The 27537-nt window shown below is 35.6% G+C and overlaps 3 protein-coding genes and 2 pseudogenes across 4 annotated transcripts in view; 4 read left to right on the top strand and 1 right to left on the bottom strand.

The window, feature by feature from the left end:
* Positions 1-4940, bottom strand: part of LOC107026388 (tetratricopeptide repeat protein 27 homolog) — a 19793-nt gene extending 14853 nt beyond the window's left edge. Inside the window, exons 1-6 of the mRNA XM_015227342.2 lie at positions 4425-4940; positions 3633-3792; positions 2497-2828; positions 1696-1777; positions 1278-1596; positions 222-280 (exon numbers count right to left, since the gene is read on the bottom strand). Coding sequence (XP_015082828.1) covers positions 222-280; positions 1278-1596; positions 1696-1777; positions 2497-2828; positions 3633-3792; positions 4425-4858 — 1386 coding nt within the window. The 5' untranslated portion in view covers positions 4859-4940. The remainder of the gene's footprint in view (positions 1-221; positions 281-1277; positions 1597-1695; positions 1778-2496; positions 2829-3632; positions 3793-4424) is intronic.
* Positions 4941-6986: 2046 nt separating this feature from the next.
* LOC107023971 lies at positions 6987-11066 on the top strand. Its single transcript, XM_015224829.2, has 3 exons — positions 6987-7551; positions 9682-9805; positions 10628-11066. Exons 1-2 carry the CDS (start codon positions 7038-7040, stop codon positions 9774-9776), a joined length of 609 nt encoding a protein of 202 aa, XP_015080315.1. The 5' UTR covers positions 6987-7037; the 3' UTR covers positions 9777-9805; positions 10628-11066.
* Positions 11067-12891: 1825 nt separating this feature from the next.
* Positions 12892-20871, top strand: LOC107024023. 2 transcript variants are annotated; one of them, XM_015224898.2, is made up of 5 exons: positions 12892-13081; positions 15851-16062; positions 17739-17978; positions 19934-20085; positions 20464-20871. In XM_015224898.2, exons 1-5 carry the CDS (start codon positions 12974-12976, stop codon positions 20655-20657), a joined length of 906 nt encoding a protein of 301 aa, XP_015080384.1. In that variant the 5' UTR covers positions 12892-12973; the 3' UTR covers positions 20658-20871. The 2 variants fall into 2 exon arrangements, with proteins under 2 accessions (XP_015080384.1, XP_015080385.1); XM_015224899.2 differs by having other exon boundaries at positions 20467-20871.
* Positions 20872-21585: 714 nt separating this feature from the next.
* Positions 21586-23524, top strand: LOC107024747 (annotated as a pseudogene).
* On the top strand, positions 23313-26339 carry LOC107024748 (annotated as a pseudogene).
* The last annotated feature ends 1198 nt before the right edge of the window (positions 26340-27537 follow it).

The following is a 27537-nucleotide window of genomic DNA, read 5'->3' on the forward strand; positions in this document are numbered from 1 at the left end:
GGGGGGGGGGGGGCGAAGAATTCTAGTTATAGTTCTTCTTCTGCCTAATCTTTAGTACCGCTTCGAGACTGAATCCTTAGAACCATGTACCTAAGAAGGCGAGGACCTTTATAGCCATTATTAAAACTTCGGTGTGTAACTCTGAATCTGATGTTTCAATTAAAGCAATTGCAATGTAAAAAGAAAAAATTACAGTTAGAATGAAACAAGATAAACCTCACCGTAAAAGGTGATGACTGCTGGGAATCAATTGCCTCAATGTAAGGAGCCATCTCCCATCCTGAAACAACAGCACACGCATGAGAAACAAAGCCTGTCGGATGCTCTCTCCACCCATTCCAAATACCCCCGGATGATACCCCTGATAAAGTAAAGATAGACCCTACTTCCACATCATACATGCTTCATCTATAATTTTAAACACTTTTGAGATTGGCATTTCTTGGCCTCTCGAAATCCGGAGAGGTCAGCTTATCTTTAACCATTTCTTTTGAGCAAGCTCATCAGCATTACCAATGCTCTTACTGATCTTCCCAGGTTATTATCTGCAGGCGACAGCCATCTTGTTTTCATTTTCTAAGCCTAAGTATTGTCCTACATCTCTTCTTCTCTTTTTTTTTGTAATTCGTATTCCTCAGCATTAAGGCCTATGCTGGCCACCTCCAAAAGATTATAAACAATGAGCCTAGGAAACTCACACTAATTAAAAGGATCCTAGGAAATCTACCAGCTGAATTACATCATCTATATTTCCTATAGGTGTACTCTCGTACATGCCATAGTTTAAATGTTTGCACTTAGAAGTTAATGCAGTAATTCAAGGACATCAAATCAGGAAAAGAAATCTAAGGTAATAGTGTGCTAACTTCAGATGAAGAGCAATGATTTCTTCTTGAAAGCAATCAAGTAAAGATCATTCATTGCTCTTCAGAGTTCCTATCAAGTAATCCCACTCATGGTGGTTATCAACCTAGGTAATAGAACCAAAAGAGGAAATGGTGCTGTTTTCAAGTTTTTATAAATGCAAATTTCTGAACATTGAGAAAGCTGAATGAAAAAAAGAATGTTGTCAAACATTTTGAAGTGTCCAAAAAAGAAAGGAGTAACAAATATCCCAAGGGAGTATGTTCCACAATGTCCGAAACAATGCCCTTCAACAGTCGTACCTTATGCTAGTCCGATAGTAATAAGTAATAACTTTTTCTATAATCAAATAAAGCAACAGCAAACAACAGATAGCAAAATAGGATTCTTAATTACACAGTCAGGCAGCTTACTTTGCAGTTCATCACTCCGAGCTCTCTTCTCAATAGAAAGACATTGTGCTAAAATTATTGCTTGCTGAGTAGGCTTTAATTGCATAGAGGCTATGCTGTGATTTTGAGCATCTTGTGCGCTACATTCTAACTTTTTATCATCCTCCAAGAATCTAGGGGTCATCAATATGTCAGATGCTTCATGAGTTTCACTGGGATGTTGAGGAAAAGCATTTTCACCTTGAGTAGAAACCTTATTTTGGAAATCATTACCAAGTGAAGCACTAGAATCATCACCATCCGCACTACCTACAAGAAGAAGCTGTGCTTTCGGTTCCGCCTGTATTAACAGAGCACCCTTTAAGTATATGCTTATGAAAAGAACTTTCCAGCGATATGAACGCCGACATATTTCCAAATGACATGTGAGAAAACATACCTGGTGTACAGTGCGAAAGCCCAAAGCCCCACTTAGCGAAAAATTAAGTCTGGATGTTGCTGCAGATGATTCAAAATGGACCCTAATACACAAATTATATCAGGTAGGGATTAAAGCCATGCTTCCAGATAAGTAGGAACACTATATTGTTGAGCAGATTCACTATACTAGAGAACTATAAGCTGAGATCATTGATTACTGCACAAAGAAATCAAGCGGTGCCATGAAACAAAATCGGAATGACGGATGATAGCAAAATGGATAAGAAACACAGATTAGATGCATGTCACTGAGATAAGCAGCTAGAACAACTATTAAAATTTTCTCTTTGCCTTTTGTTGTTTCCTGCCCTAGTATGATTCATAGGATACAGATTTAACTGTCAAGTATACAGGAGTAGAAAATTAAAGAACTTAAAAAGAACAATTAAAAGACGAAACAGGGACAACTCAATGAAAAGGAAGATAACTAGCAACCTAACAAGAAAAGATTAATAGAACTGAAAAGGAAGACCACACATGAACAGCAGCACAAATAAAAGATCCAGATTACACCAAAGCAAAATAAAGGCTCACAAGCAGTCATCCGTTAACTGACTGAATACATATCATGCAACTCTAACGAGATGAGCTTTTTATTATCTTTTTAGCCCTGTTTATAGACTTGCAAGAGTATAGAAGCCAGCATGAAAATGAAATCAGTACTAACTTTGGATAGGATTCATGGCAAATGACCCAGCTATGCACAGTTAAAGAATTGTGACTGAAAATATCATAAAAGCTTCTACATCAAATAGCTAACCTGGAAGCATCCACTCGCCCATAGGTAAGTTCCATTATTCCTGACTCCAAATGAAGCATAGATACAATAGCAGAAGCATCCTCTTCTGATATCAGAGAAGCCCAATAATATCTTGTTTTCTCCAGAGAACCAATATGTTGCAAACTTTCACGCATGAAGACTTGCAATAGATCAAACAAAGAAGACGAGCGATCATCTAACAACTTTTGTTGGATGATTAACAACCTAGCTAACCACCACGAGATGCTTCTGGCTCCATCCACCCCCGAGTTGCTTCCTTCTGACAAAAGATCTTTCGTCCTCATAAGCAGTATCTTGGCAAAGGTTATATACTACAGAAGGAAGACCAAGGTGGGAGGAAAATACAAAGGAGAAAACTTTGGCATCAACTCAGTGGTGTATGCAATAAGACAATTTGGTTAATCAGGAAAACACAAGTCTTTGTAAGCATTTATTCCAAGAAGCACACATACAGATATATAAACTCAAAAAAAATAAAAGACTAGGCATTAGATGGATGCATACTTGCAGAATATATGCTTCCCTGGATCATTTTACATTATCAAGACTTGTAGGTTAATCCCATAGAAGTTTTAAATAACCTATTAATAAGTCTATGCAATGAACTTATTGAGAGTACCGTTTGGTACCAAAAGGGCGCAGATTTAATGAGTAGGTCAAGCGGCGCAATGCACTAGATTTACTGTATTTACCCATTCAAACTCAATTCTCTATTTCACACCTATATTTAGGTGTATCTTCCCTTTCATTAAAATCAAGTTAGAATCAATACCAACAATTATCTCTCTCTTTCTTTCTATCATCTCAATGGTTCTAGCAAGATGGAATATAGACCTTTTTTCTTTTCTTGAGAATTTATAGACTTTTTTCTTTGTGATGCTTCAAACGGGTAAAGTAATCTACAACAAGCAGATAGATCTTTTCATCCTGTCAATAACTTTCAGCTTTACCTATGATAAATAGCCAATAGATGAGCCTACACTTGACAGAATATAGGGATATGATAAATCAACATTGATGTTTCCAGAAACACCAAATGTGTCATACTAGTTCATGCTCACAAGAGAACTCAGACGCGTCATTTAGCACAATATATGTAATGAAGGGAAATTTACCTGCAAATTCGAAAACTTAGCACGCAAGTCAGAACCAACTGACATTAACTCCTTTTGCGCCCACACTTCCCATTCTGAGCATCCACCAGAACCAGTCTTTATCTCTTCTTCACCAAAAACTATTGCACCTAAAGGCATTGGTGGCAACTTCACCGTTGGCCTATAAAACAACAAAGTAAGACACTCAATAATACAACAAAAGAAACATATAGCTCTGCTTATACACCGCCAATGCATTAAGACAGGCATCAAAAGGTTGAATATAGTACTTACTTCTCTACAAAATATAATCATCCTTCATTCAATTCAAAAGGTCCACAATTCTTTTCTAAACTGAAATATTTCACATAAATTTCTCACGTTTGATTTGTCTTTTTTACATCTTTTACAGAAAGCTACTCATTTCTACAGTCTTTTAATCATCCTTCACATCATCCCCAGGGCCTAACAATTATGTAATTGCAAACTGTCTTATAATTCTCTACATTTCTTTTCAGTAAGAAATTTTAATTTCAACCCACACTTAAACTAATGCTCAAACTAAATAAAAAACTAATCTTGGACACAATAATTGGTAATATATAAAATGGGCATTGAAAAAACTAACTAGACTACTTAAAAACTTTCCAATGTCTAACGTTGAAAGTCTTTCTTTGTCGAGGACATATGCACAAAAGAGAAATCTTTCAGTAGCATAAAGAAAATAGATTCAAATTGACGAAAACCACAGGAAAAAAAAAAAAAGGACAAGTGTGAGCAAATATGTAAAGCGGGTGTTAAATAGAGACTAACCCAGTAATATTACACTGAGTAAAACCAAGAAGAGCCGCAACAGCAACAGCCATAACAAGAACAGCTTTATACAACTTCTCAACACTATTAGGAACAGATTTTTCAATCCCATTTGCATTTACGAACAGAGTAACACACTGAGGCACAAATTCTGAGTAAAAAGATTCAGCAGACTCGGGATAATCGTTGAGCTTGTGATTCAGTTGTTGTGAGGTGAAAATAGCTTTAGCTCCATCAGATGAGAGCGCTTGTGTGTATTGACCCGATTCGATGTATTGCAGAACTTGTTCAATAAGAGTGTGGAGATGAGAAAAAGAAGTAGTGGGTGTGGATTGATGGGAAGAAGAAGAGGATGAGGATGGAATAGAGCAACGTAAGAGACGAAGCTCGAGAGCACGAAGAGATGAGAGTTGGGAGTTTTGTTGTTCGGCCATGGCTGCTGTTGTTGAAGGGTTTATGCAAGGGTTTTTGTATTTGCATCAATTTAACACTATGGTATTTGTAGTGTATTGAATTGTAGCAATGAATATTTATTTGGATAAATTTTATAGTTTGTTGGTTACATATTTGTTTGAATGATAAATTTACTGTAAAAATAGAGTTATTATGAAAAGAACTGATAGAAGATAGAAATATGGTTATTGAATAATAAATAAAGATAAAAATGAATAGAAAATATCAAGGTAACGATGCATCATTATTTAAGGATGTATTTTTAAACGATATGATATGATACAATAAAATTTAAAAAACGAATATTATATTTAAATTAATAATACAGTTTAACGGATAATAATCGCCCAAACAAGGTGTTAGGTAATACTTGTTTCATTTGAACCATCTCAAGAAAATCATCACTTTCATAATTTAAAATAATTTTTAAAAAAAATATTTAATTTTATCGATAAAAAAATAATTAAATCTATTCAATCCTTATGGTAGAAGATAAACAAACATGTAAAGCATATTTGACATATGTTTGTGAAAGAAAATTTTATTGTTATTAGCAATGATGAAACTTCATTATTGAGAAAAATATAGAGTTAGACCAATTTAAATAGGGAAAAATTGTATATAATGACAAACTAGTAAATTAAATTAAATATTATATACTTTAATTTAATTGTATCTTATAGCGAATTGTTTACCCGGTCACCTCTCTCTCCCAAACTCTTGCTCACCATAAGGGGTGTGCATTCGCGGTTCGATTTTATACTATTCGATTTGGGTTTTCAGTTTTTGATTTGAAGAAGTGTTCGGTTTGGTTTGGTTTTTCTCTTTTTGGCTTGGGTCTTTTCGGTTTGGTTAATCGGTTATGTCAACAATTAGAAACATAACAAAATTACTTGCATATTTAAAAAATTATATATATATATATATATATATATAAAATTCAGTTTTTTCGGTTCTTCGATTTTCATTTTTCTAAAATTGAAACAAACCAAAAACCCAAACAAAGTAAAGTATAAATCCAAAACCAAATCAAGAATCCAAAAAACCAATCCAAATTAAAATTCGGTTTGATTTTTCGGTTTAATCAAAATAGTGCACACCTCTACTCACCACTCTCCCTTTCTCGCTTCCTCCCTCTCATTTTTATACAAACACATGTGTATAAAATGTAGTGAGAAAAAATTGTATACATACATATATTTTCTTTCCCCTCTCTTCCCTCTCCCAGATCTCGCTCACCACTCTTACCTCTATCGCTTATACAAACACAAACGAAATGTATAAATTGTATTTCTGTTTGTATAAAGCGAAAGAAAATTGTATATACACTTGTAAACTGCATATATATTCGTCCTATACACTTATAATTATACAATACACATATTCTCCTGCCCAATATTTCTTTTATCTTTCTCTCTTTTTCTCTTTCTTGTTTTATACATATATAAATTATATAATTGATTTGTATATAACTGTTTACTTTGATATATGTATACCGTATTATATAATTAATTTATCTCTATATGTATAACGAATTATACATATTTATATTTGCTATGAAGCGAATTATGTAAATTTTGCTATAATATACAAATATAAATATTGTGTTTATTAACAAAAGTTGCTCATTTAAATAAGCATTATAGTATAACTTTTTAAATTATACTATAATGGAATTATCTCAATTTAAAAAAAAAGTCTGTCATGCTTTATAGCACTAACTTTCTTTTCTTTAGGAAGATACTAAAAATGTGCCTATAAAAAAGAAAAAGATATTTTTAATCTAAAAGTACATAAAGATATTTTTAAAGCAACCAACATTTTAATGATAGAGATGCCCATCATTTTTAAAAATGAAATTATTAATAAATCATATTTTTTTTAATTTTATATTTTCTTTTCAAATAATATTTTTTTGGCATAAGAACTTTAGAAAAAATTAATCAATTAAGCGATTAAGATTTTCGAGAGTTTGCCATTATCCAAATCGAGAATTATGACCTGTCACCGATAAGACCCACCCACCCACGACTGCCACTTCTACAGTGTGTGTTGAAATTTCCACCTGCCTAACAAGTAAACCAGTTACCTATAATTGACTCTTTATCTCTCTTCTTTCTCTTCTTACCAACAAGCCCCAAAAAAAATCCCTGTTTTCTCATGGCTCGTTTTCTCTCAAATCCCTTAACCCGAACCCGAATTCTGCCCCGACCCGTATTCTCCCCACCTCTTCTCCTCACTCTCCGGCACCGTTCGAACTCCAATCGCTCCGGCGGTGGATCCGGTGATGGTGGAGGTGAACCACCTCACCCTCAGTTAATCGAGATCGACCTAGATTCGTCATCTAGTGGATCGGACGGTGGGGTAAAGAAGTTGGAGGAGGTAATCCATTCGGTTATCGTGAGGCGTTCTGCTCCAGATTGGTTACCTTTTTTGCCTGGATCATCTTACTGGGTTCCACCTCCACAACCGTACGTGAAAGTTGGGGGAATACATAGTAATCGTGGTGATTTTGATCCTCATAGGATACTAGAGGTTGTTGGGAAAATGGCTGCTGTGAAGAGTCATTTTGGTTCTGCTTCTTCTTTATCGGCTTCCTCTTTTTTATCAGAGGATGAATCGAGGTCGGTTTCTCGTGTTCGTGGATGGCCTTCGTCCTCGTTTTTTACTGGAGGTATACAATTCTTATAAATTAGTTTACACTTTTAATTCTATCTTGGTTTTGTAAATTGACAAGTGATTTGGGTAGGAGGGTCTGAGGGAGTATTGTTATTCTCTTTTGGGTGGCTTTTGAGAAGTAAGAACAGTTACTTTACTTGTTTTAAGCTCGTAAAGATACGATTTTTAGGTAATATATATGCTTAATAAATGGTATTAAGACTTATTTTGGTTACTGGTTGCCTAAAGCTGATGTCTTTCGCCTATGCAAGTGTAGATGGTCCTTAGCTTAGAATTTAGATCAAGGAGATTCCTAATAGGCTAATTATGATTCCTAGAAAGGTTGTCATGGATTCATATAACTGGTGTTAACTCGTTTAGGATTGAGGGCTGGTGAGTAGAACCGATTAAGATGCTTTTACCAACATAAACTTATTGTAGTCAATTGGAGAAACAACTGAGATCATCTCTAGGGAGGCAAGCAAGTTTCTACTTGGCTCTTTTCACTTATCAACATCTGAATTTTCTACTTATGCTTATCACCAGAAACACTGTCAACAATACCCAAACGCCCTAAAAATGGTTTGAAATTTGTTTGCTTTGGTAGAATGTTTTGCGTGGGAACTGTTTCTTTCGAGATTATTGTAAAAGGGTCAAGCTGATAAATTTATTTTATTGGAGTGCAAGAAAAACGTGTGGGGAATTAGTATCTACATAACCAAATAGATATTCCTGAATTTGGATCCACCGGCCTATTGGGGCATGTATAAACTTTTGCTGACTGAGATATGTGCGTGCAAATTGCAATCATCTAGTGCCAAATGAGATATAGAAATCGTTAGTCTTAGCCTTTTATTTCTGAGAAATTGCATGTGGTTCTAAACCAACTACAACTTTGTGCATGGTCTAGTGCCAAATGAGATATATAATCTTAATGCAGCATCCCAAACTCAGAAAAGATATTAAACACTACAAGAATAAGCTTTCTCCAGTGTTGTGTGAAGTATTCTCTCCGTCACAAAGTTTAAGAAAGAACTGAAGAGGTTTAAAACTTGTGGTCGAAAACAAAGCTTAGACATTTATGTGGCTAAATATCATTTCATTATGGGTAAAAGAGAATTAGAGTAAAGTTGTCTCCAATTAGAAAAAAGGTTACATTTTTTTTTGACAAACTAAAAAGGAAAGTGTACCACATACATTGGGGCAAAAGAAATAGTAAACACGGAAGTTTACTTTCTTTATTCAGTTGGGAGCTACATTGTACTATTTAATATATTTGATGGACTTTTGTTCTTCTAGTAAGTCGCATTGCAAGTTCATAAAAAAGAAGAACCTACTTCAAGTAATATGCCCTTAGGTTTGATCATACATAACATAGATATCACTCTTGGAAAAGGGTGGACAATTAGCTAGAGCAGCAGATGGGATAGGAGCAGAGTTGTCAAAACTCAAAAGAGCTAAATGCATTCTCCACATATGGAAGCACCATTTACATTTGCCTATGGAAGAAGAACGGGTTATTTTGTAATAGATTTCTACCCTCCTTCGGGAAGTTGAGCAGAAAAGCACCCATATTGTCTTATGTAAGCGGAAGGACGACGAGCAACTATTGGCACCCCAAACTGGGAACTACAACTGGAAATCTGACTTTAGGTAGTCATTATGATCAGATACTCAACTCTCTTTAAATCGACCGGCCTATCCCTTTGTATAGCTTACACGGTGATTGGAACAAGGACACATTTGGTTTAGAATTCCCATGTGGAAATTTTCTGTTCATTAACAGAATAGCTGAAATCTAATTGCATTGGGGATCATAAATGGAAAAAACAAATCTTAATTTCCTTCGCCTGGAATACTTGCTGCATGTTCTTTGGGATGTCTGTTATTTTGTCTTGAGAATGTGGTCTTTTTGCTATATATGTTCAAATAGGTTGATTCCTCATGGAGATGGGGAAGTAGTGGAGTTCAAAGACACCCTTAATGAATGAATTCTCTCAACATTTAGTTATATTTGTCTCTGGCTACATTTTAGTGGATCTGAGTTGCTGGAAATACAGCAGCAAACCTTTCCAGTAGCTCTATGGTATAGTTGTAATGGCAACAATACATTGATGATATTCTTAGCATTTGTTGCTACTTGCAGGACCTGCTTTCCCAACCCCAGTGCAGGTGGTGGAAGTGGAGGTGAAGCTTGAGGACAACCCGGATAATGATTCTAAATCTGAGGACGAAGGATAAATGACCTGTCTGTGTAGTGAGCTTCTGTAGTAAGTTGTCTATCAACACTTGCATTTTGTGATCTGCATCTACTTTTCAGTTCCATCTAGAGGGATCTACTTTGATCTATCAATTCTAGTTTTGAGTCATTTTATCCTAGCGGCTTCTGTTACATCTCATGAAATTTCCTTTTCTAAGCAAGGGCAAGCCGTTTCTTGGTTGACCTAATCTTCAAGGCAATGCGTCTTCCCTTTTTTTTTTTTGTGTGTGTGGGGGACAAAAAGTCTGTTGGATGTGGAACTCGAACTGATTAGAGAACTACAGCTGGCAAACTTTATATTTTACTACTTAAACAAGATTTGTGGTTTTGATAATACAATTTGGTTTATCATAAGAAATAATAAGATGTGCATTTCTCTAAGGGGATGTTTGGTTGGGTGTACAAGGATAATGTTGATCTGGTCTATTAGTAGTTATTGTATTTGTTATGCTGAGATTAATGTAGTGTTTGGTTTGTTGTATTAAAATAACGTATAATGCATAAATTTTTTTAAAAAAATACTTGTTCACGAATATGATGGAAGGAATGTGGAAAAGATTTTGAAGGGCAATTGTGCCTTTAACCATGCATGCATTAGAACCCGTTGCATCACTATTATCATATTTTTTTATGCATTAGTATACACACCTTAATGCGAAATAGAGTGCATTAGCTATACCAAACAAGCCACTACTAATTCACAAAGTAGTTGTACACACTTCAATACCAAATAGAGTGCACCAGTTATACCAAGGTACTAGTTACTAATGCATTATTTTTTCTAATACACTAGCAAATGATCCCTAATTGTATATATTTGTTGACTTTGCAGGCTTAGTAACCTTGTAAATTCTTTGAAAACCTGGAAAACATAAGAAGCTGCTTACCTCATGAAAGAAGAGCAAACAAAGTTACACGGATCAGAGTTTGGGGTTTTAGTTCTTTAATCCGCGCTCTTGTTCAATGTAGTGGTTCAAGTTACACAGATCGGAGTTTGGGGTTTTAGTTCTTCAATCCGCGCTCTTGTTCAATGTAGTGGTTCAATGCTCAACCTACCTAGAAAAAATCTATGTATTTATGATGGTGTTTGAACTCTATGATCTGGAAAATAATCAGCCTGCTTAGTTTAATGCTGTTTGCTTTATGTCCAATGAGTTGTCGCCGTAGCTTTAACCTGTTGTTGGTCAGCTTATCATCTATTACGACGCTATATTATGCCCTTTTGAAGAAGATACTTGATAGATGTAATGACAAGAGTATGTTAATGTGAAGCTTAAATGGACAAGCTGCATCAATTTTAACCTGATCAACAGGGAGTTTTAGTGTCACCTGTGATTCACCAGAAAGTAAGCATAGGAAGAGCTCTAAAGTCCACAATTACAACTAGATAATGTGTTGATCTAAATTTTCAGTATATTTTCATTATTTGTACATGCTAGATTGTTGGTAAACAGGAGAAGGATACAACAATACATAATGTTTATTGGCAGAGAAGATAAATTGGCTCGAGTCTTACTAAAAATTACCATCTAAGAAATTATTTCAGTAGCGTAAATATTTTTCAAGGATTTATAATCAGTAAAATATCGAAGTCTATATGGGTTAGCCCGGATGAGATGGGCTAGACCATATTGACAGCTCTACAGGGAAAATCTTTTATTTGCCTTTGTTTGTCAACTTGACCTTTTTATTTACTATTTTGTCAATTAAATACTGATAATTTTTTTTAAAAAAGTTACTTGTTCATCCAATATAAGCATATTTAAATGACGTGCGTGCGATACACTCATTTTCGGAGCATGAGGCCTTATTAAAAGGTTATAACGATCATTTCTGCATTTATAACAGCCATTTCTTTCAGTTATTTCAAGTAGAGCTTCTTTTCATCTCTTTCTTAGTTTTTCCTCCATCATCTTTTCTCATTATTTTTTCTGTTTTTGTCATTCTTCTTCTTTGACTCGTGCATCTCCTTCATTAGTATTCAATTTTTTTAGTTTTATTTTTGCTCGTTTATATTTCTTGTTCTTCAAAAACTTAATTATAATGTACGTTTTTGCTATTATGGACTTGTTGAACTTAAGATGTCAAGAACACTAACTAATTCTACAAAAATATTTGAAAATGCCAAAAATATACACCTATTATCATATTCATATTATTTACTAGACATTCAGAGTGATGTACCCATTGTTATATCTGATAATGTTGTATTTAAAATTAATTGTATTAAGCTTTTAAACGATCTTGTATTGGTGATGGATCTTGAGTATATCTTTGCGCTTTAATCCTATTACGAAGGATTTAAGGTTTCAAACTATGCTTTCACAATAATAGTTTTTTCATACGATTTGAAAGAAAAATTGACTTACATACTAATGGATTAGTATATATGTCATAATAATCTCGAATTTTAGATCGCAGCACATGCAACATTATTTCTCTATAATAGAAAATAATTAGCTATTGTACAAACAGTCAGTTATTGAGCGGTCTTAGTATTTACTAAGTGGAAAGTCCATCATCAAAATCAAGTAGATGATTGATCAGATTGATTCAGTTTGATCATACAATATACTGGACAATATGATGATACGATCCAATTTTCTTGTTAATCCATGGTTGAGTATGAGTATAACGCCTCTTATTATTCTACTATGTAAAATAACCTCTATGAATCATTATATAGAAAACTAAATAATACATCGTTCTATAAAAAATTAAAGTCATAATTATTTAAACACAATTTTTTTTAAAAAATAATTAAAAATAAAAATAATACTTCATAAAAGTGACAGTATTTAAAGTCGGAGATTGAGTCTACTTCAAGATATAGTCTTATAACTAATAGACTTTTTTTAATTCAGCCTTTCTATCAAAATATTCTAACCAATAATATTTTTCCGATCATACGTTAGAGTTCAAATCATAATAACAAATACTAGTAATTTGCTAATGTAAAAGAACCAAAATCATATTTTTTTTTGGATGTTTATAGAAGGAGAAAATGAAGAAATAAATAATATAACACGTGGCTTGTTCCTATTGGAGAAGATAGTGAAAAATACGTAGCTAAAATATAGAGCAAAATTAGACTTAATATTTATTTTTTATTGAAAAAAAAGAAGGGCCTAAGCAAAGCTCCGATCTTCAAAAACAAGAGAAAATTGAGAAAGCTTCAATGGCGGAAAAACATGAAAATCTCAGCTCAACATCGGAACAACAATCGTCTTCTTCTGCCTCTGCTTATCAAAAATCTCAAGAAGAAACCCTCAAGAAACAACCCCAGGTGCCCATTTTCTCAATTAAGTTTTTTTTTTGGGTGATTGAATTTGGTGGAAATTATTTGTTGGGTATGAACTTGAATTGAATAAATTTGGTTTTTTTTAGTGGTGTAACATTTCTGAATTAGATGGAGTTCCTTATTTTGTCTTCTCGTTTTGGGAATTGAATTAACTGTTTTGGTTACGGTGGAAAATTAGGGTATGTTATAATTTGATGTAAATGTTTTTGGCTTAAATAGTCTTTGCTGTATATTCTATGTATCTACGATTCAGGAAGTACATAAAAATACTGGTGTTGATTATAAAAAAATTGATCTTTGGTCTATTTAAAGCTGTTGATAAGGGCAAAGTAAGTAGGAAAGATGTATCCGATTTGAAGTTCCGTGTGTGTGTAATAGGGATACAGTAAAACCTCATCCCGGAACCCTCTTCCAAGTGAAAACAGCTATGCCTTCCCAATTTTCTCCCAGCTTCTAGGTTGAAAGTGGAGTGCTCGTTCGCCACTGGAACAATCTCTCTTATCATGGCTTTAATCTCTGGAGTTCAATGTCTTTTTAAGTGTCAAAAATCAATGTCTGTTGTAAAAACACCTTACACACGTGTCCTTGGGTGTCCGTTGTTCATATACAGTAAAACCTCATCTCAGAATCCTCTTCCAAGAGTCAACAGCTATGCCTTCGCAATTTTCGCCCAGATTCTAGGTTGAAAGCGGAGTGCTGGTGCGCGCCACTGGAACAATCTTTCTTGTCATGGCTTTAATCTTTGGAGTTCAGTGTCTTTTTAAGTGTCAAAAATTAATGTCCATTATAAACTAACCTTACACACGTGTCCTTGGTTATCTGTTGTTTATATACAGTAAAACCTCATCTCAGAACCGTCTTCCAAGAGTCAACGGCTGTGCCTTCCCAATTTGCTCCCAGATGCCAGGTTGAAAGCGGAGTGCTCCACTGGAACTTGTCATTTTCCGGGCTTTAATCTTTGGAGTTCAATGTCTTTTACGTGTTAAAAACTAATGCCCGTTGTAAACAAAACCTACACACGTGTCCGTTGTACATACACCTTAGCATGTTTCTGTGAGTGGAAGTGAAAGATTAATGTCCGTTATAAACAAACCCTACACACATGTCCATTGTACATATACCTTAGCATGTTTCTGCGAGTGGAAGTGAAAAATTTAATATCTGTTGTAAAAAACCCTAGACACGTGTCCGTTGTACATATACCTTAGCATGTTTCTGTGAGTGGAAATGGAAAATTAATGTACGTTATAAACAAACACTACACATGTATCCATTGTACGTATACCTTAGCATGTTCCCGTGAGTGGAAGTGAAAAGTGAATGGCCGTTGTAAACAAACCCTTCAGACGTGTCCGTTGTACATATACCTTAGCACGTTTCTGTGAGTGGAAGTGAGCTATAATGAGGAGAAGTACAATGTCTTGGTAGCTGAATAACCCTAATGAAGTTATAGGTTCTTGGTTTTCTTGCTTTTGATGTCATTATCAAGCATCCAACATTCTCTATTTGTACAGCATTAATTACAGCTCGAAAATTGGTAAGAGTCAATGTCATGCTTACGCATCGGAGGATGTGTTATGTCAATCTACGTGGACTGCTAAACATGTGCTGAATCACCAGACGTGTTAAAAAGGAAATCTATCTTATCTAGGAAAGGACAAAATTTTTTTTTTTGGTGGGGGTGGGGGAAGAGGTAAAAACTTACCCGTACTTGGTATTTATCCTAAACCAGGAAAAAAAGATGTCCTTTTAATTTTTTAGAGCCACGAAATGCAATCGATTAGCTGCATAATCCCGTGTCTTTTGGAGAGCTACGTTGCAGATTGAAATGTAGAATTTCTAAACTGTCTTTCTAATATTGAGTGCTTCTTGCTTTTCATAATGTATGGATGCATCGATTACTGTTTTTGCTTCATGTGCGTGGATGCGATTCCATTTGGAATATTCTTTTTAATTTGTTGCACTCTTTATTATAGCCATGATGTAGTGGGTAAATCAGAGATTGGTTATCCGTTACATTTGGATACTGATTGAGATTTAAAACCTATTTTGCACACTGAGGTGAAGGGAATTTCCGAACAGCCTGACACTGCTTGGCATTTAAGACCCAAGAAATAGCTCATTTAGCACTATACCTCCCACTTCACTCTCATATCTTTCTTTTTTTTTGACTTCTACATTTAAATATGTTTAATCATACAAAACAAGATACAACTGGATATGTTTATCCAAACTGCTTGTAGCATTCCTCGTTTACTTGGTTCCCCAATTTATCCAATTATATGAATTTCTCTTTATCCAACTTGTGGACCATAACAATTCCATTTTTAGAGTATGATTTTTGATCAATTCCTACCTTACCATTCAATCTGGTTTTAGGGCTGCGTGCATCAAGTGAAGATTAATGGAGTGGTAATCTGGAAGAGTTAAATTCGAAAGATGCTTCTCTATTATGAACTTGATTGCACCACTCACGACAATTGCTGAATTTGGTAGGATTATAAGTCTTGGTCTATGCCTTACAATACATTCATGCGAGTTGTCTTTATTATGGCCATTGATGTCGAAAGGATTGACTGGCCACCTTTTGGTAGGCAAATGCCTTTGCAATTTTGAGAGCCTGGATATTTTGCAGCCACTAACTTTTCCTTTTCAGTAGGATATTGCTTGTTTCTTTATGAACTTTTTTTGTGAAAGAAAATGCTTACTTGCATTTGAGAAGTGATTCACTAATTCTTTTATCTGTTTTTACAGCTCCCATCATTTCAGGGTTCACCGATGTTAAATTATCAGATGCTCCAAGCCATGTATCCAGCACTGCTTCCTGGAGCTTTCGGTATGCAGCCAATCCAGGAGGAGTTGAACCATGGACCAGGCCTTTATGCTGTACCTGTTGCCCCTTTTATGGGACAATATGCAGGGTTTCCACCAAACACTCTAATTCCATTTACTTACGCTGTACCTACGTAAGTGTCCCTGAGATTTTAGATCTAGTTTTTGATGTATAAGTTGTCATCATTATCTTGCATAGCCTCTGTAATTGGCATGCTGACTTCTCCTTATTTTCCATTGTTCCTTTAAATTAATGCATCATATTCAGTTCGATAGCTGTATCTGCTTAATACTCAGCTTGTTGAATCCATATCTGATGTAGCAAGAATTGTAGATTTGTGCATGTATTTTCAATGCTTTTATAATCAAAGCTGAAGTTCTCTATTCAGGAGTACAACATGTCAGGTGTTTAAGAAATTCTCTGCTGCATCAGTAGACGTGTGTTTTAACCAATTTTGGCTTCTTTTTTTTAAAAAGCTCCCAAGTCCATAACACCAGGGCTGGAAGGATTCTTCTGGCTAGACAAATGGAAACATGGCAACTAAAGTTGCTGCAGTCTAGAATATCCAACCTCCTTTAAGCATCCAAGAGTAGGAAAGTAAAAATAAATAGAATGATAATGACAAAAAGAACAAGACCTACCTGTCACAGACCATTTAAGTTGGAATAAGGATGATTTAGTATTTCTTGGTACACTTACAAATCTGCTGTTCAGAGCTTCTTGTGTACATGCAATACACTGACTAAATTCTGGCACCATAACTTATGCTAGAAATGTTTGACACCCCTTTGACTTGTGAATTTATATTTTGGAATCGAAGTCTAAACTAGCAACAAGACTACAATGCCACAATTCCAACCAAGTTCGGGTTGGCTACATGAATCCTCATTGACCATGTCGCTCCATTTAAACCCTCTCAGGCAGTTCTCCTAAACTCTGCAAAAGTTATATTGGATAGTTGTCAGTCTTTAATAGGCAAGTAACTGATCTTAGTATTCAGTTAAGTTTTTGAATCATTTGTGGCAGGGAGGGAGAAAGATTGTGATTGTGATTTATTTATTTGAATCAACGAACTTCAATTTTTTGATTCTCTTTAGCAAAATAAGGTAAAAGCTTTTTATAGATGCACAGTAAACAATTCTCATTTTTGTTTTCTCTCCTTGAAGAACTCCTGTAACATTTCATGTTGGCCAAGTCTCAGATTCTGGTCTGTGGTATTATATCGTTATTAAGGTTGAACTCCTGAATAGTCGCTCATTGATAAGGAACCTAATGTGGTGTCGTACTGTGCTGGACATGATTAATGTGACTAGCACCTTTTCCTGTACATACTTAGCAGCTTTTTTGCTGCTGATTATAAATAACACTTTTTTACTTTAACCTAATCAACAAATTAAAAGATGTTACTCTGGTCGTTTCTCTTTCTGTTCTCCACTTGGTGTTCATGCCTGTTAGTTGCTTGAAGATATATAGTTCTTTGTTACTGTTGTTGTACTTATCATCTGCTTAAATGACATCAACCTAAAATACTAGGGATGAAGCCATACTTACTTCTCATGCACCTGGAAACTAGTAGGTATATATATCCACTCAATTGCATGTCATGTTATTGATATCTTTATTCCTTCATTAGCCTTCATACTCTGACAAAACACGAAGCCATGGTGTTGAGTGCTTAAGCCGGAAGTGTTGGAATTATGCTTTCTAGTTTCTTAAAAGGGCTACTTCCCTAAAAATAACCTATTTGAGCAGAGCCCTATTTGTCTCTCCTTGCTAAAATTAAAAAACAAAACATGCTGCTCTTGACAGTGGACCTAGTGTTCCAGAAAATGGAGCTGTAGGTGAGGAGCAAGGTCAGATGGGACAGCAGCAGCCTCAGCAGCAACAGCTTGGACCCCAACGACAAATAGTTGTCAGAAGATTTCAAATTGCATTTCAGCTAGATCTCTTGCTTATTTTGAAGCTGGCTGCAGTGATCTTTTTGTTCAATCAAGATGGATCAAGACAGAGACTTGTTCTGCTTGTGTTTTTAGCTTCACTTGTGTACCTGTAAGTGTTTGTCAATTATGATCACTTCCTTTTTATTTATTTATTTATTTTATTTGTTGTGATGTGCGTCACTCAAGCCGAGGGTCTTTCAGAAACTGTCTCTCTACTTCCACAAGGTAGCGATAAGTCTGTACGCTCTACCCTTCCCGGACCCCACTTATGGGACTACACTGGGTTATTGCTTATTCATTTTATTAAATACTAACAGTTTGGTCTTAAAAAGCTGTTGTGACAATTAAGAATTCTTTTGGACACGTCAATTTCTGCAAGATAACCAATATGAATGAGAATGTGGATATACTAAAAGATAAACTAAAGTTCCCTTTTTCTTTGGAAAAGAAAGCAGCTAAGTTGTCCCTACATTTGTATTGTTCTCCTAAATAGCATTCAGATCTTCAGTTGCTTTTTATAGTTTATAATATCCATTTCCTTGGTTTCCTTTCTTGGGCATAGTTCTTTTGGTGCTTTTGGTCTCCTTTTCTAGTTCTCTCTTTGCTCCATTGTGGAACACTAAAGTGAATTGTTCATTGTCTTGAAGGTGAATCCTCTAGCTTTTCTCCTCCCGACCATTTATGCTTGTTTACGCGGCCCCATTAGGTATGTTTGCGTACCACAGTAACCAACTTGAACAAGGGTGTATTCGGTTTGAAGGAAAATGTTCTCTAGGAAAATTAAGTGGGGTTCCTACTAATATTTCTTGTGTTAAGTAAGTAAGCAAAAAATATTATCCTAAATGCCTTTGTATATAACTAATACAAATACTATCGGAGGTGGGGTGAGGAGGTATGGGTGTGGGATGGTGGGAATGAGGGCTATGGGGTGGGAGTGAAGATGACGTGCATTTGGAGTGTTGGAAGGAAACAATCAATGTGGAATGTCAGTAGTAGAGCTTGTTTTCCTTCTTCCATTAGGGAGCTCATTTTTCTCATTTTTAAGGAGCTGGTTCCTGGAGAAAATGTATCTCCAAATATTTGACAGCCGAACATGGGAAAATTGGAAAACATTTCTCGAATGTAGTGCTAAAATGCCTCCATATATTTCATTTCTTAGTTTTTTTTAGAAGGTAACTTGTATTATAAACAAAAGAATACATAAAGAGTATTCTAGTAATACTTGCATCCAAAAGTTGCAAAAGGAAAAGAACTCCTATGGAGGTCATAAGAACTCTAATATACTAGGAATATCCTCTGCATCTTGAAGATATTCATGTTTACACCAAAAAAGAAAAGAACCAGGAGAGCTGCTCTTGTTTTTAAAACATCTTTGGTTCCTCTCCATCCATATAGACCACCAAATGCAGGCCGGGACAATCTTCCATCTCTCCCTGTGTCCTGACTGATTCCCATCTCTGTTCCAGCAAGCTAAAGCTTCTTTGATGTTCCTTGGCATAGTCAACTGATGCCACTTAAATTGATGAAAATGTGCCACAACTTTGCAGTCTCTCTACAATGTAGGAAGAGATTATTTATTATCTCGACCTCACATTCAAAAGTCAAAACCAACACCTGGAACAGATTTGCATACCTCTTTTGATGAGGTTGTGTTGAGTGAGTGCAGCCTGATTGGCCAACAGCCAAGTGAAACAAGCTATCTTGAATGGTATCTTCATTTTCCAGTCGTTACTTAGTGTTTTCTAATGATAAAATCATATAATTTGCATTATGGTTGAATTGCCTATGAAAGAGGGAGAACTTGGAGCATGTTTAGATGGGCTTATAACTTATGACATATATTAGGAATCGGTAACTTTTGACTTTTGGCTTATTTTGTTCTTTGGCTTAAAAGCACTTCTTATCTTACCCAAACACTACAAAAGTGCTTAAAACTATTTGGCGTAAAAGCACCTAAAAATAAGCCAATCCAAACGGGATCTTACGATTGTATTCATTGAAATACGTCTTTTGTTTTTGCTTTGTCGTTAAGTCACGCCATATATTTCCTGTTGTTCATTGTAGATATCAAACTGGAGCTCTTGCACCCTTGGTACGGTGGCTTTCACAAGGAATGCAGAGGGCTGCTGCACCTCCCCAACCACCTAGGCCAGCTGTAAGGGCAGATAATGTACCAGGTGCTGGAAGGCAAGGAAATGACAATGTTGCAGCTGGAGGTACTTCCTTTCAGCTTATGTCAGTAAATAGATAAATACATCTTCGATGTACATGGGGACTGTGCCCTTGTTGTCCTGCCCACACCGTCTTGGTGCATCGCCCTTTACATGAATAAAGGTTTACTCTCTCAAAAGAAAGATATAACACATTGTAGGCTGGAGTACTGTGAAACCGACACTTGGTGCCTTTCTTTTAGGGTAGGTTACAGAATTTTAGTCCTCTTTTTATAAAACTAACCATGTCAATTTACCAACATCAACTGAATGTTGAATTCACGTTTGTCTAGAATGTCTGCTGGGAAATGTGTGCATTCATAAAGTAAGAGTTAATGTGGATACTGGAACATCTCTTAACTCTTCTTTGTCATATTGTTTTAGCAGAGGGTCAACCTGGAGGTGAAAATGAGAATCTACTAGGTAACGACGTAAATAGGGTAGGCGAGAATGAGCAGGCAGTGGAACCCGGAGCTGCTGACGGTGGCAACCGCTGGTGGGGTATCGCAAAGGAGATCCAAATGATTGTCTTTGGCTTCATAACTTCCCTTCTTCCAGGTTTTCACAACATTGACTAGATTGTACAGATCAAGTAGCAGTTGCAGATAGCAAAGAGGGATAAAGAGAACTTTTCTGTTGCTACCATGTTGTTTTGAGAGGACATCAAATGTATAACTTAAAAGATTGTTTTCTCTTCTATTTGGTCATAACATAGATCTAAATGATGTTGTTGTTCTTAATATGATTGGCGAGGTTGTGTTTAAATAGTGAAAATAGTTGCTTAATCCTCTACTTATGTTTTTAACAACTTGTGGTGGGCGCTCGGTATTCGATTTGGTATTACAAAAGTTTGGTTAACTTTGGTATGGTAAATTCTGGTTCGATATGGTAATTCAGTTTCCCTATTTCTAATCACAACATAGGTAGGAAGTTGCCAAATTTGTTCTCAGTATTTTCGTCACACACGAATGAGACTAAGGGTGTGTTTGGTGTGAAGGAAAACATTTGTCCAATTCTTTTTATGTTCGGTTGGTCAAATATTTTGAAAAATGAACTTTGTAAAAATGAAGGTAGCGACTTTCCTTATGAAAGTAGGGAAAATAAGCTATTGATTATGTTTTCCCCACCCTCTAACGTATTCCCACTCCTTGTACAAGAATTTTGATTATTTATCTGAAAATAGAGCAAGTATTCCAATTGTTGGAATTTTGTTATATGATAAATTATCAACATTATCTCAACTAATGTTTTATAAGGAAGAAAACCTTAGCACAATGAGACAGAAATATGTATTTGTATGATGATGATTTCTAGGATAAAGTTTTTATTTACAACTCAGGCTACTATTATGTATTTAAGGAGTCAACTCCCTTGATTTGTGATTTAAGTTTCTCATACTTCTTTCTATTAATGTTTGTTTTCTTGGTATGTAACCAAAGCTTTAAGAAAACAAGAATTAGTTTATGTTGTAAAACAAGACTTAGATTGTTTTTCATTTGAAGAACTATGGTTTCCAGTCATGGAAAATCTTCAATTATCAGGGATCGATCAGTTGAAGGAACGATATCCTCAGATGTAGCTGAGACATTTGAGGCAGTAGAGAAGGATGAAATCCTTCACACCAGGAGATGGAAACTGAATCCAAGAGTCAGCAGAAGAGTACCAAAAGGCATAGAAGGTGAACTAGTTGTTGCTGGATGGCCTATTTGGCTTGTTGCAGCTGCTGGTGATTCTTTAAATGGATGGTTTCCAAGAAGTATTGATACTTTAAACAGAATAGCTAAAATTGGCCAGGGAACTTACAGTAATGTCTACAAGGCTTGCGATTGTTTGCTCAATAAGTTTGTTGCTCTGAAGAAGGTTCATTTTGACACTTCTGATCCTGAGAGTGTAAAGTTTATGGCAAGAGAGATCATTATATTGAGAAGGCTTGGTGATCACCCCAACGTTATCAAATTGGAAGGTTTAGCCATCTCGAAAATGAACTACAGTTTGTACCTTGTTTTTGAATGCATGGAATATGATCTCAAGGCAATTCAAGAACAAAAAGGTGTCAAGTTTTCTGAACCTCAAATCAAATGTTACATGAACCAGCTGCTTAAAGGGCTTCATCACTGCCATAGCCATGGTATCTTGCATCGAAATGTAAAAACTTCTAACTCATTAGTTGATAAAGATAGTATCCTAAAACTTGCAGATTTTGGATTGTCAACATTTTTTCATCCAGAACAAAGCATGCCCTTAACTAGCAATATTGTGACTCTGGTATCAACCACCAGAACTTTTGCTTGGATCAAATAGTTATGGAGTTGGAGTTGATTTATGGGGTGTTGGTTGTGTACTTGGTGAACTATTTACTGTCAAGCCAATTATGCCTGGTAAAACTGAAGTTGAGCAATTGCATAAAATCTTCAAGCTATGTGGCTCTCCATCTGATGATTTTTGGAAAAAAATCAAAATTGCCTAATGCAAAGATATTTAAGCCAATAGAGCCTTATAGACGGATTCTTTACATGACCTTTCATGATCTTCCTGCAGCTGCTGTTGGACTAATGGACACTTTACTTTCCATAGAAGCTGAATATAGAGGGACTGCAGCTCATGCTCTTCAGAATGAGTTTTTCACAACAAAACCATTTGCTTGTGATACCTCAAGTTTGCCACAATGCCCCCCCACCAAAGAGATTTATATGACTGAAATCAAGAGGAGGGTCCGGAATTATGCACGAGATAGAAGTTTAAGAGCAATTCCAGCAGCTGAAGCTAATGCAGAATTAAAGAGTAGCATAGACAGAAGACAACTCCTTACCGTTTCAAAAGCCCGGAATAGGCTTGAAAAAACAAATGAATATGTCTCAGGAGGTGTTCTAGATGAAGGAACAAACTCTTCTGAATGTTTTCAGAAAAGAGGGCTCAGAGAATTATACTCAGAGAGAGATAAGGAAAGAAGGACCAATTCATGATGACCATGATATCAAAGGAAAGAAGAAGTGGTCAGGTCCATTACTCAGACAGCATGACAACATGATCCTCAAAACTCTTGAGAACGAATCAACAGCTAAAGGGAATGACCATGACACGAAGGAAAGACAAATCTAGGTCCATCAACATCGATTAATGATCAAATATCTACTCTATTACCTGACAAATGGACCAATATGCAGGGCTTACCAAGAGAGCGCGAGGCACGGATCCTAAAAGATGCTCAATTGGTGATGTCTAACAAGAAAAAAATGTCGCAAGGGGAAAATAATAACTCCAACAAACTTACTGAACAATTGTTTCCTCCTGCAGAATCAGATGGCCTTGATTTCCTGGAAGACAGCCAATTTTTTTGTCCACTTCCGTTTACATCAAAACCAATGGATGTAGATCGAATAATTAGAGAGCACGACCGACAGATCCAAGAATCTGTTGAACGCGCCAAGCAACAGAAGAAACTAGCTAAAGCACGGTTTTGAGGTATGAAAACCAATACAAGCTGCTTGGATATTCGCTCATTTTACAGAAAAAAGTCCATTCAAGCCTGGATCAATATAGTCTATTTCTAGAACAGGAAGTTGAAACTAATTATCCTGGTTACCATACTGCAACAAGCACTCGGACTTTATAAAGGTTACCAATGAGAGACATGTGACTTTGTATGCCTCAGATTGTATCTAAATACAGGAACAATGAAGCAAATGTACAAGTGTATTTTTACTGGTACAGGAATAATAGTCTTTATCCCAATGTGGCATTGTTTTAGTGTTAGTGTAGTCCCTCACTTGCACAATCATGCTCCCTTGTTGGATTAATTGACTATTGATGTTAACTCATTCCAGTTCGAGATAGTTGATGATCCAATAGGGGAGCAAAGTCTATTGAAATGACAAAGAAAGTAAATAGTTCAACTTTTGATGTGATAAGTTTGATCATAAGTGCTTTTGTTTAACCATCCACTGTCAGAAATTCAGTTGTCACTTGTCTTCCTGTTACTCTCATTTCTAGACCTGGATCAGCGCATAGTTTATTTGAAGGAAAAAAACTAAAGGGGGGAGGGGGGGAAGAACTGGTTGAATTAAATTTACGTTCCTTGGACTGCAGAAGATATCTATCAGATTCTTAGTAAAAGTAAACAAGAAAGTAAATGTACAGAAGAGAAAAGAAACTAAGAATCTCTATACTGATCAACATAAGGTTCCATTGGGTTACAAGGAAGCTAATATAAAACCTTTTGTCTCTTTCATTAGATACATGTAAATTCTTCTTATTATTATATATGTACCAAATTGATGATTTCTAGGAAACTTTTAGGACACTTGTTGGGTTACAAGGAAGCTATTATTGCTTTATGAAGTAAATTTTCTTGATTTGTGATTTGAGTTCTCATACCACTATCTTTGAATGTTTGTTTCCTTGGTATGTAACCAAATCTTTAAGAAAATTAGTTTGTGTTCTCCCGCAGATTGGTTTTCATTTGAGAAACGTTGGATTTCAGATATAGTACAATATTTTCATTGTCAGAGATAAAACAGTTGAAGGAACAGAAGCTTCAGATAGAGTTGAGACATTTACGGCAGAAGAATCTTTCATACTAGGACTCTAGGAGATGGAAATTAAGAGTCAGCAGAGGAGTACCAAACGGCATTGAAGGTGAACTAGTTGTTGTTGGATGGCCTAACTGGCTTGTTGCAGTTGCAGATGATGCTTTAAATGGATGGCTTCCTAGAAGAGCTGATACTTTTGAGTTTGTAGATATGATTGGCCAAGGAACTTATAGTAATGCATACAAGGTCTGGATACTGTTCATAATAAGGTCGTTGTTCTGAAGAAGGTTCGTTTGGACAATCTTAATCCTGAGAGTGTTAAGTTTATGGTGAGAGAGATCATCATATTGGGAAGGCTTGGTGATCACCCCAACGTTATCAAATTGGAAGGTGTAGTCACCTTGAAAATGTCCTGCAGTTTGTACCTTGTTTTTGATTGCATGGAATATGATCTCAAGGGAATTCAAGAACACAATGGTGTCAAGTTTTCTGAACCTGAAATCAAATGTTACATGAACCAGCTGCTTAAAGGGCTTAATCACTGCCATAGCCGTGGTATCTTGCATCGAGATATAAAGACTTCTAACCTCTTAGTTAACAAAGAAGATATCCTGAAAATTGCAGATTTTGGGTTGTCAACATATTTTGATCCAGAACAAAGCATTCCCTTAACTAGCAATATTGTGACTCTCTGGTATCGGTCACCGGAAATTTTGCTTGGATCAAATAGTTATGGAGTTGGAGTTGATTTATGGGGTGTTGGTTGTGTACTTGGTGAACTATTTACCGGCAAGCCTATTATGCCTGGTAAAACTGAAGTTGAGCAATTGCATAAAGTATTCAAGCTCTGTGGTTCTCCATCTGATGATTTTTGGAAAAAATCCAAATTGCCTAATGCAAAGATATTTAAGTCAATAGAGCCTTATAGGAGGAATCTCGAGGCGACCTTTCATGATGTTCCTGCTGCTGCTGCTAGACTATAAGCTGAATATAGAGGGACTGCAGCTCTTGCTCTTAAGAGTGATCTTTTCACAACAGACCATTTGCTTGTGATGCCTCGAGTTTGCCACAATATCCCCCTGTAGAGAGATCAGTGCACAATTTTATGCAAAAAAGACAGAAATCATGGGAAGAAGGGACCAAAAGTCTGTACGCAATATGATAAGGGCAATTCAAGTAGATGAAGCTAATGCACCATTGGAGAGAAACATGGACAGAAGACGACTCCTTACTCTTGCAAAATCCCGGAATAAGCTTGATAAAAAAAATGAATATGAAACAGGAGGTGTTCTAAAAGAACGAACAAATTCTTCTGCATTTTTTCAGGTGTCCAGCAAAGAAGTGGTCAGGTCCACTACATGCTTCATCAGACAAAATGCAGGATTTAATCCGAGAACATGCTATCACGATCCTCAAAGCTGTTACGCGTGCAAGGCTTGAGAAGGGATCAACAGCTAAAGGAAATGACAATGACTCTAAGGGAAAGACGAATCGTTCTTTAGATCCATCAACATTGAGTATTGACCAAATATCTACTCTTTTACCTGCCAAATGGACCAATATGCAGGGCTTACCAAGAGAGCACAAGGCACAGATCTTACAAGATGCACAATAGGTGATGTTTGAAAAGGAAAAAATGGTGGAAGGGGAAGGCAATAACTCCAAGGTAGTGAAGAACCAACTTATTGAACAATTGTTGCCTCCTGCAGAATCAGATGGCCATGATTTTGTGGAAGACAACCAATATTTTGGTCCACTTCCATCTGCATTAAAACCAATGGATGTGGATAGAATACTTAGAGCGCATGACCAACAGATCCAAGAATCCGTTGAACGCGCCAAGCAACAGAAAAAACTAGCTAAAGCTCGGTTTTGAGGCATGAAAACCAACATAAGCTGCTTGGATATTCACTCTTCTCCACAGAGAAAAGTATAGAATGGGAATGTGAAACTAGTTATCCCGCTTACCAATCAGTGACATGTGAGTCAGTGTTCAAGGAAGCGCAAAGAGAAAAAAGCGATAAGGCGCGCTCGCTTTAAGTGATGAAGCTCTCACATACTCATGAAGAGTAGAAGGCTCGCATCGCTTAGCTTGTAAGAATTTTGTGGTTGTAGTACATTGATGACTACAAGTATCAAGGGTCTTATTGAAACTAATTTTTCAAACTTTACAAAAGTAAGATCTTTCAATAACAGGAATGAACGCTACACAATTTACTTTTATATAGTGTTTAGTTCATTATTTCCCACTTCATTTTGTGTTTTAATTAAAATTCTATATATATAAAAAAAAGCATCCCTCCAACTATGTCCTCAAATTATTATGTAATTGCGTCAAGGTAGATAATAACTGAACAATATTACTTTTTTATAGCCTTCTAACTAGCTATGAGATAGAACACTTTTGTTGTCATGTTTGTTGTTTATTAACTTGAATTATTTGAGGTTGATTAATTATCATTTTAATAAATGGATCACTCATAAAATGTTCATTTTCAATCTATAAAGAATAAACCATTTATTTTTAAAATCGAAAAATAAACCATCGAAATTTACTCATAAAATTGCAAGTTATAATTTTAATATTGTATTTAATTTTTAAAAATTTTCAACTTGCAAATAATTAAAAAACCACACAAATGTAGTTGTTTAACTAGAAAATGTTAAACAGCTTACCTTTCAAATTTGTATTGTATTGGATTTGTTTAATAACAAATAACCTCTTTAAATAACTTGTAAGCTAATTATGATGTTTTTGTTTTACATAAACTTATCCCATGATATTATATTTATGTATTACTCCAAATATAGTAACACATACTATAATGATGTATAATTAATCCATGAATTAGATATTCATACACTATACCAAGCATAATACTAAATAATATCATGTATAATGCATAGGCTATTTCTTCTAATGCAACCT

This window comes from Solanum pennellii, chromosome 7, assembly GCF_001406875.1.
Source record: "Solanum pennellii chromosome 7, SPENNV200".
NCBI classification, from domain to species: Eukaryota; Viridiplantae; Streptophyta; class Magnoliopsida; order Solanales; family Solanaceae; genus Solanum; species Solanum pennellii.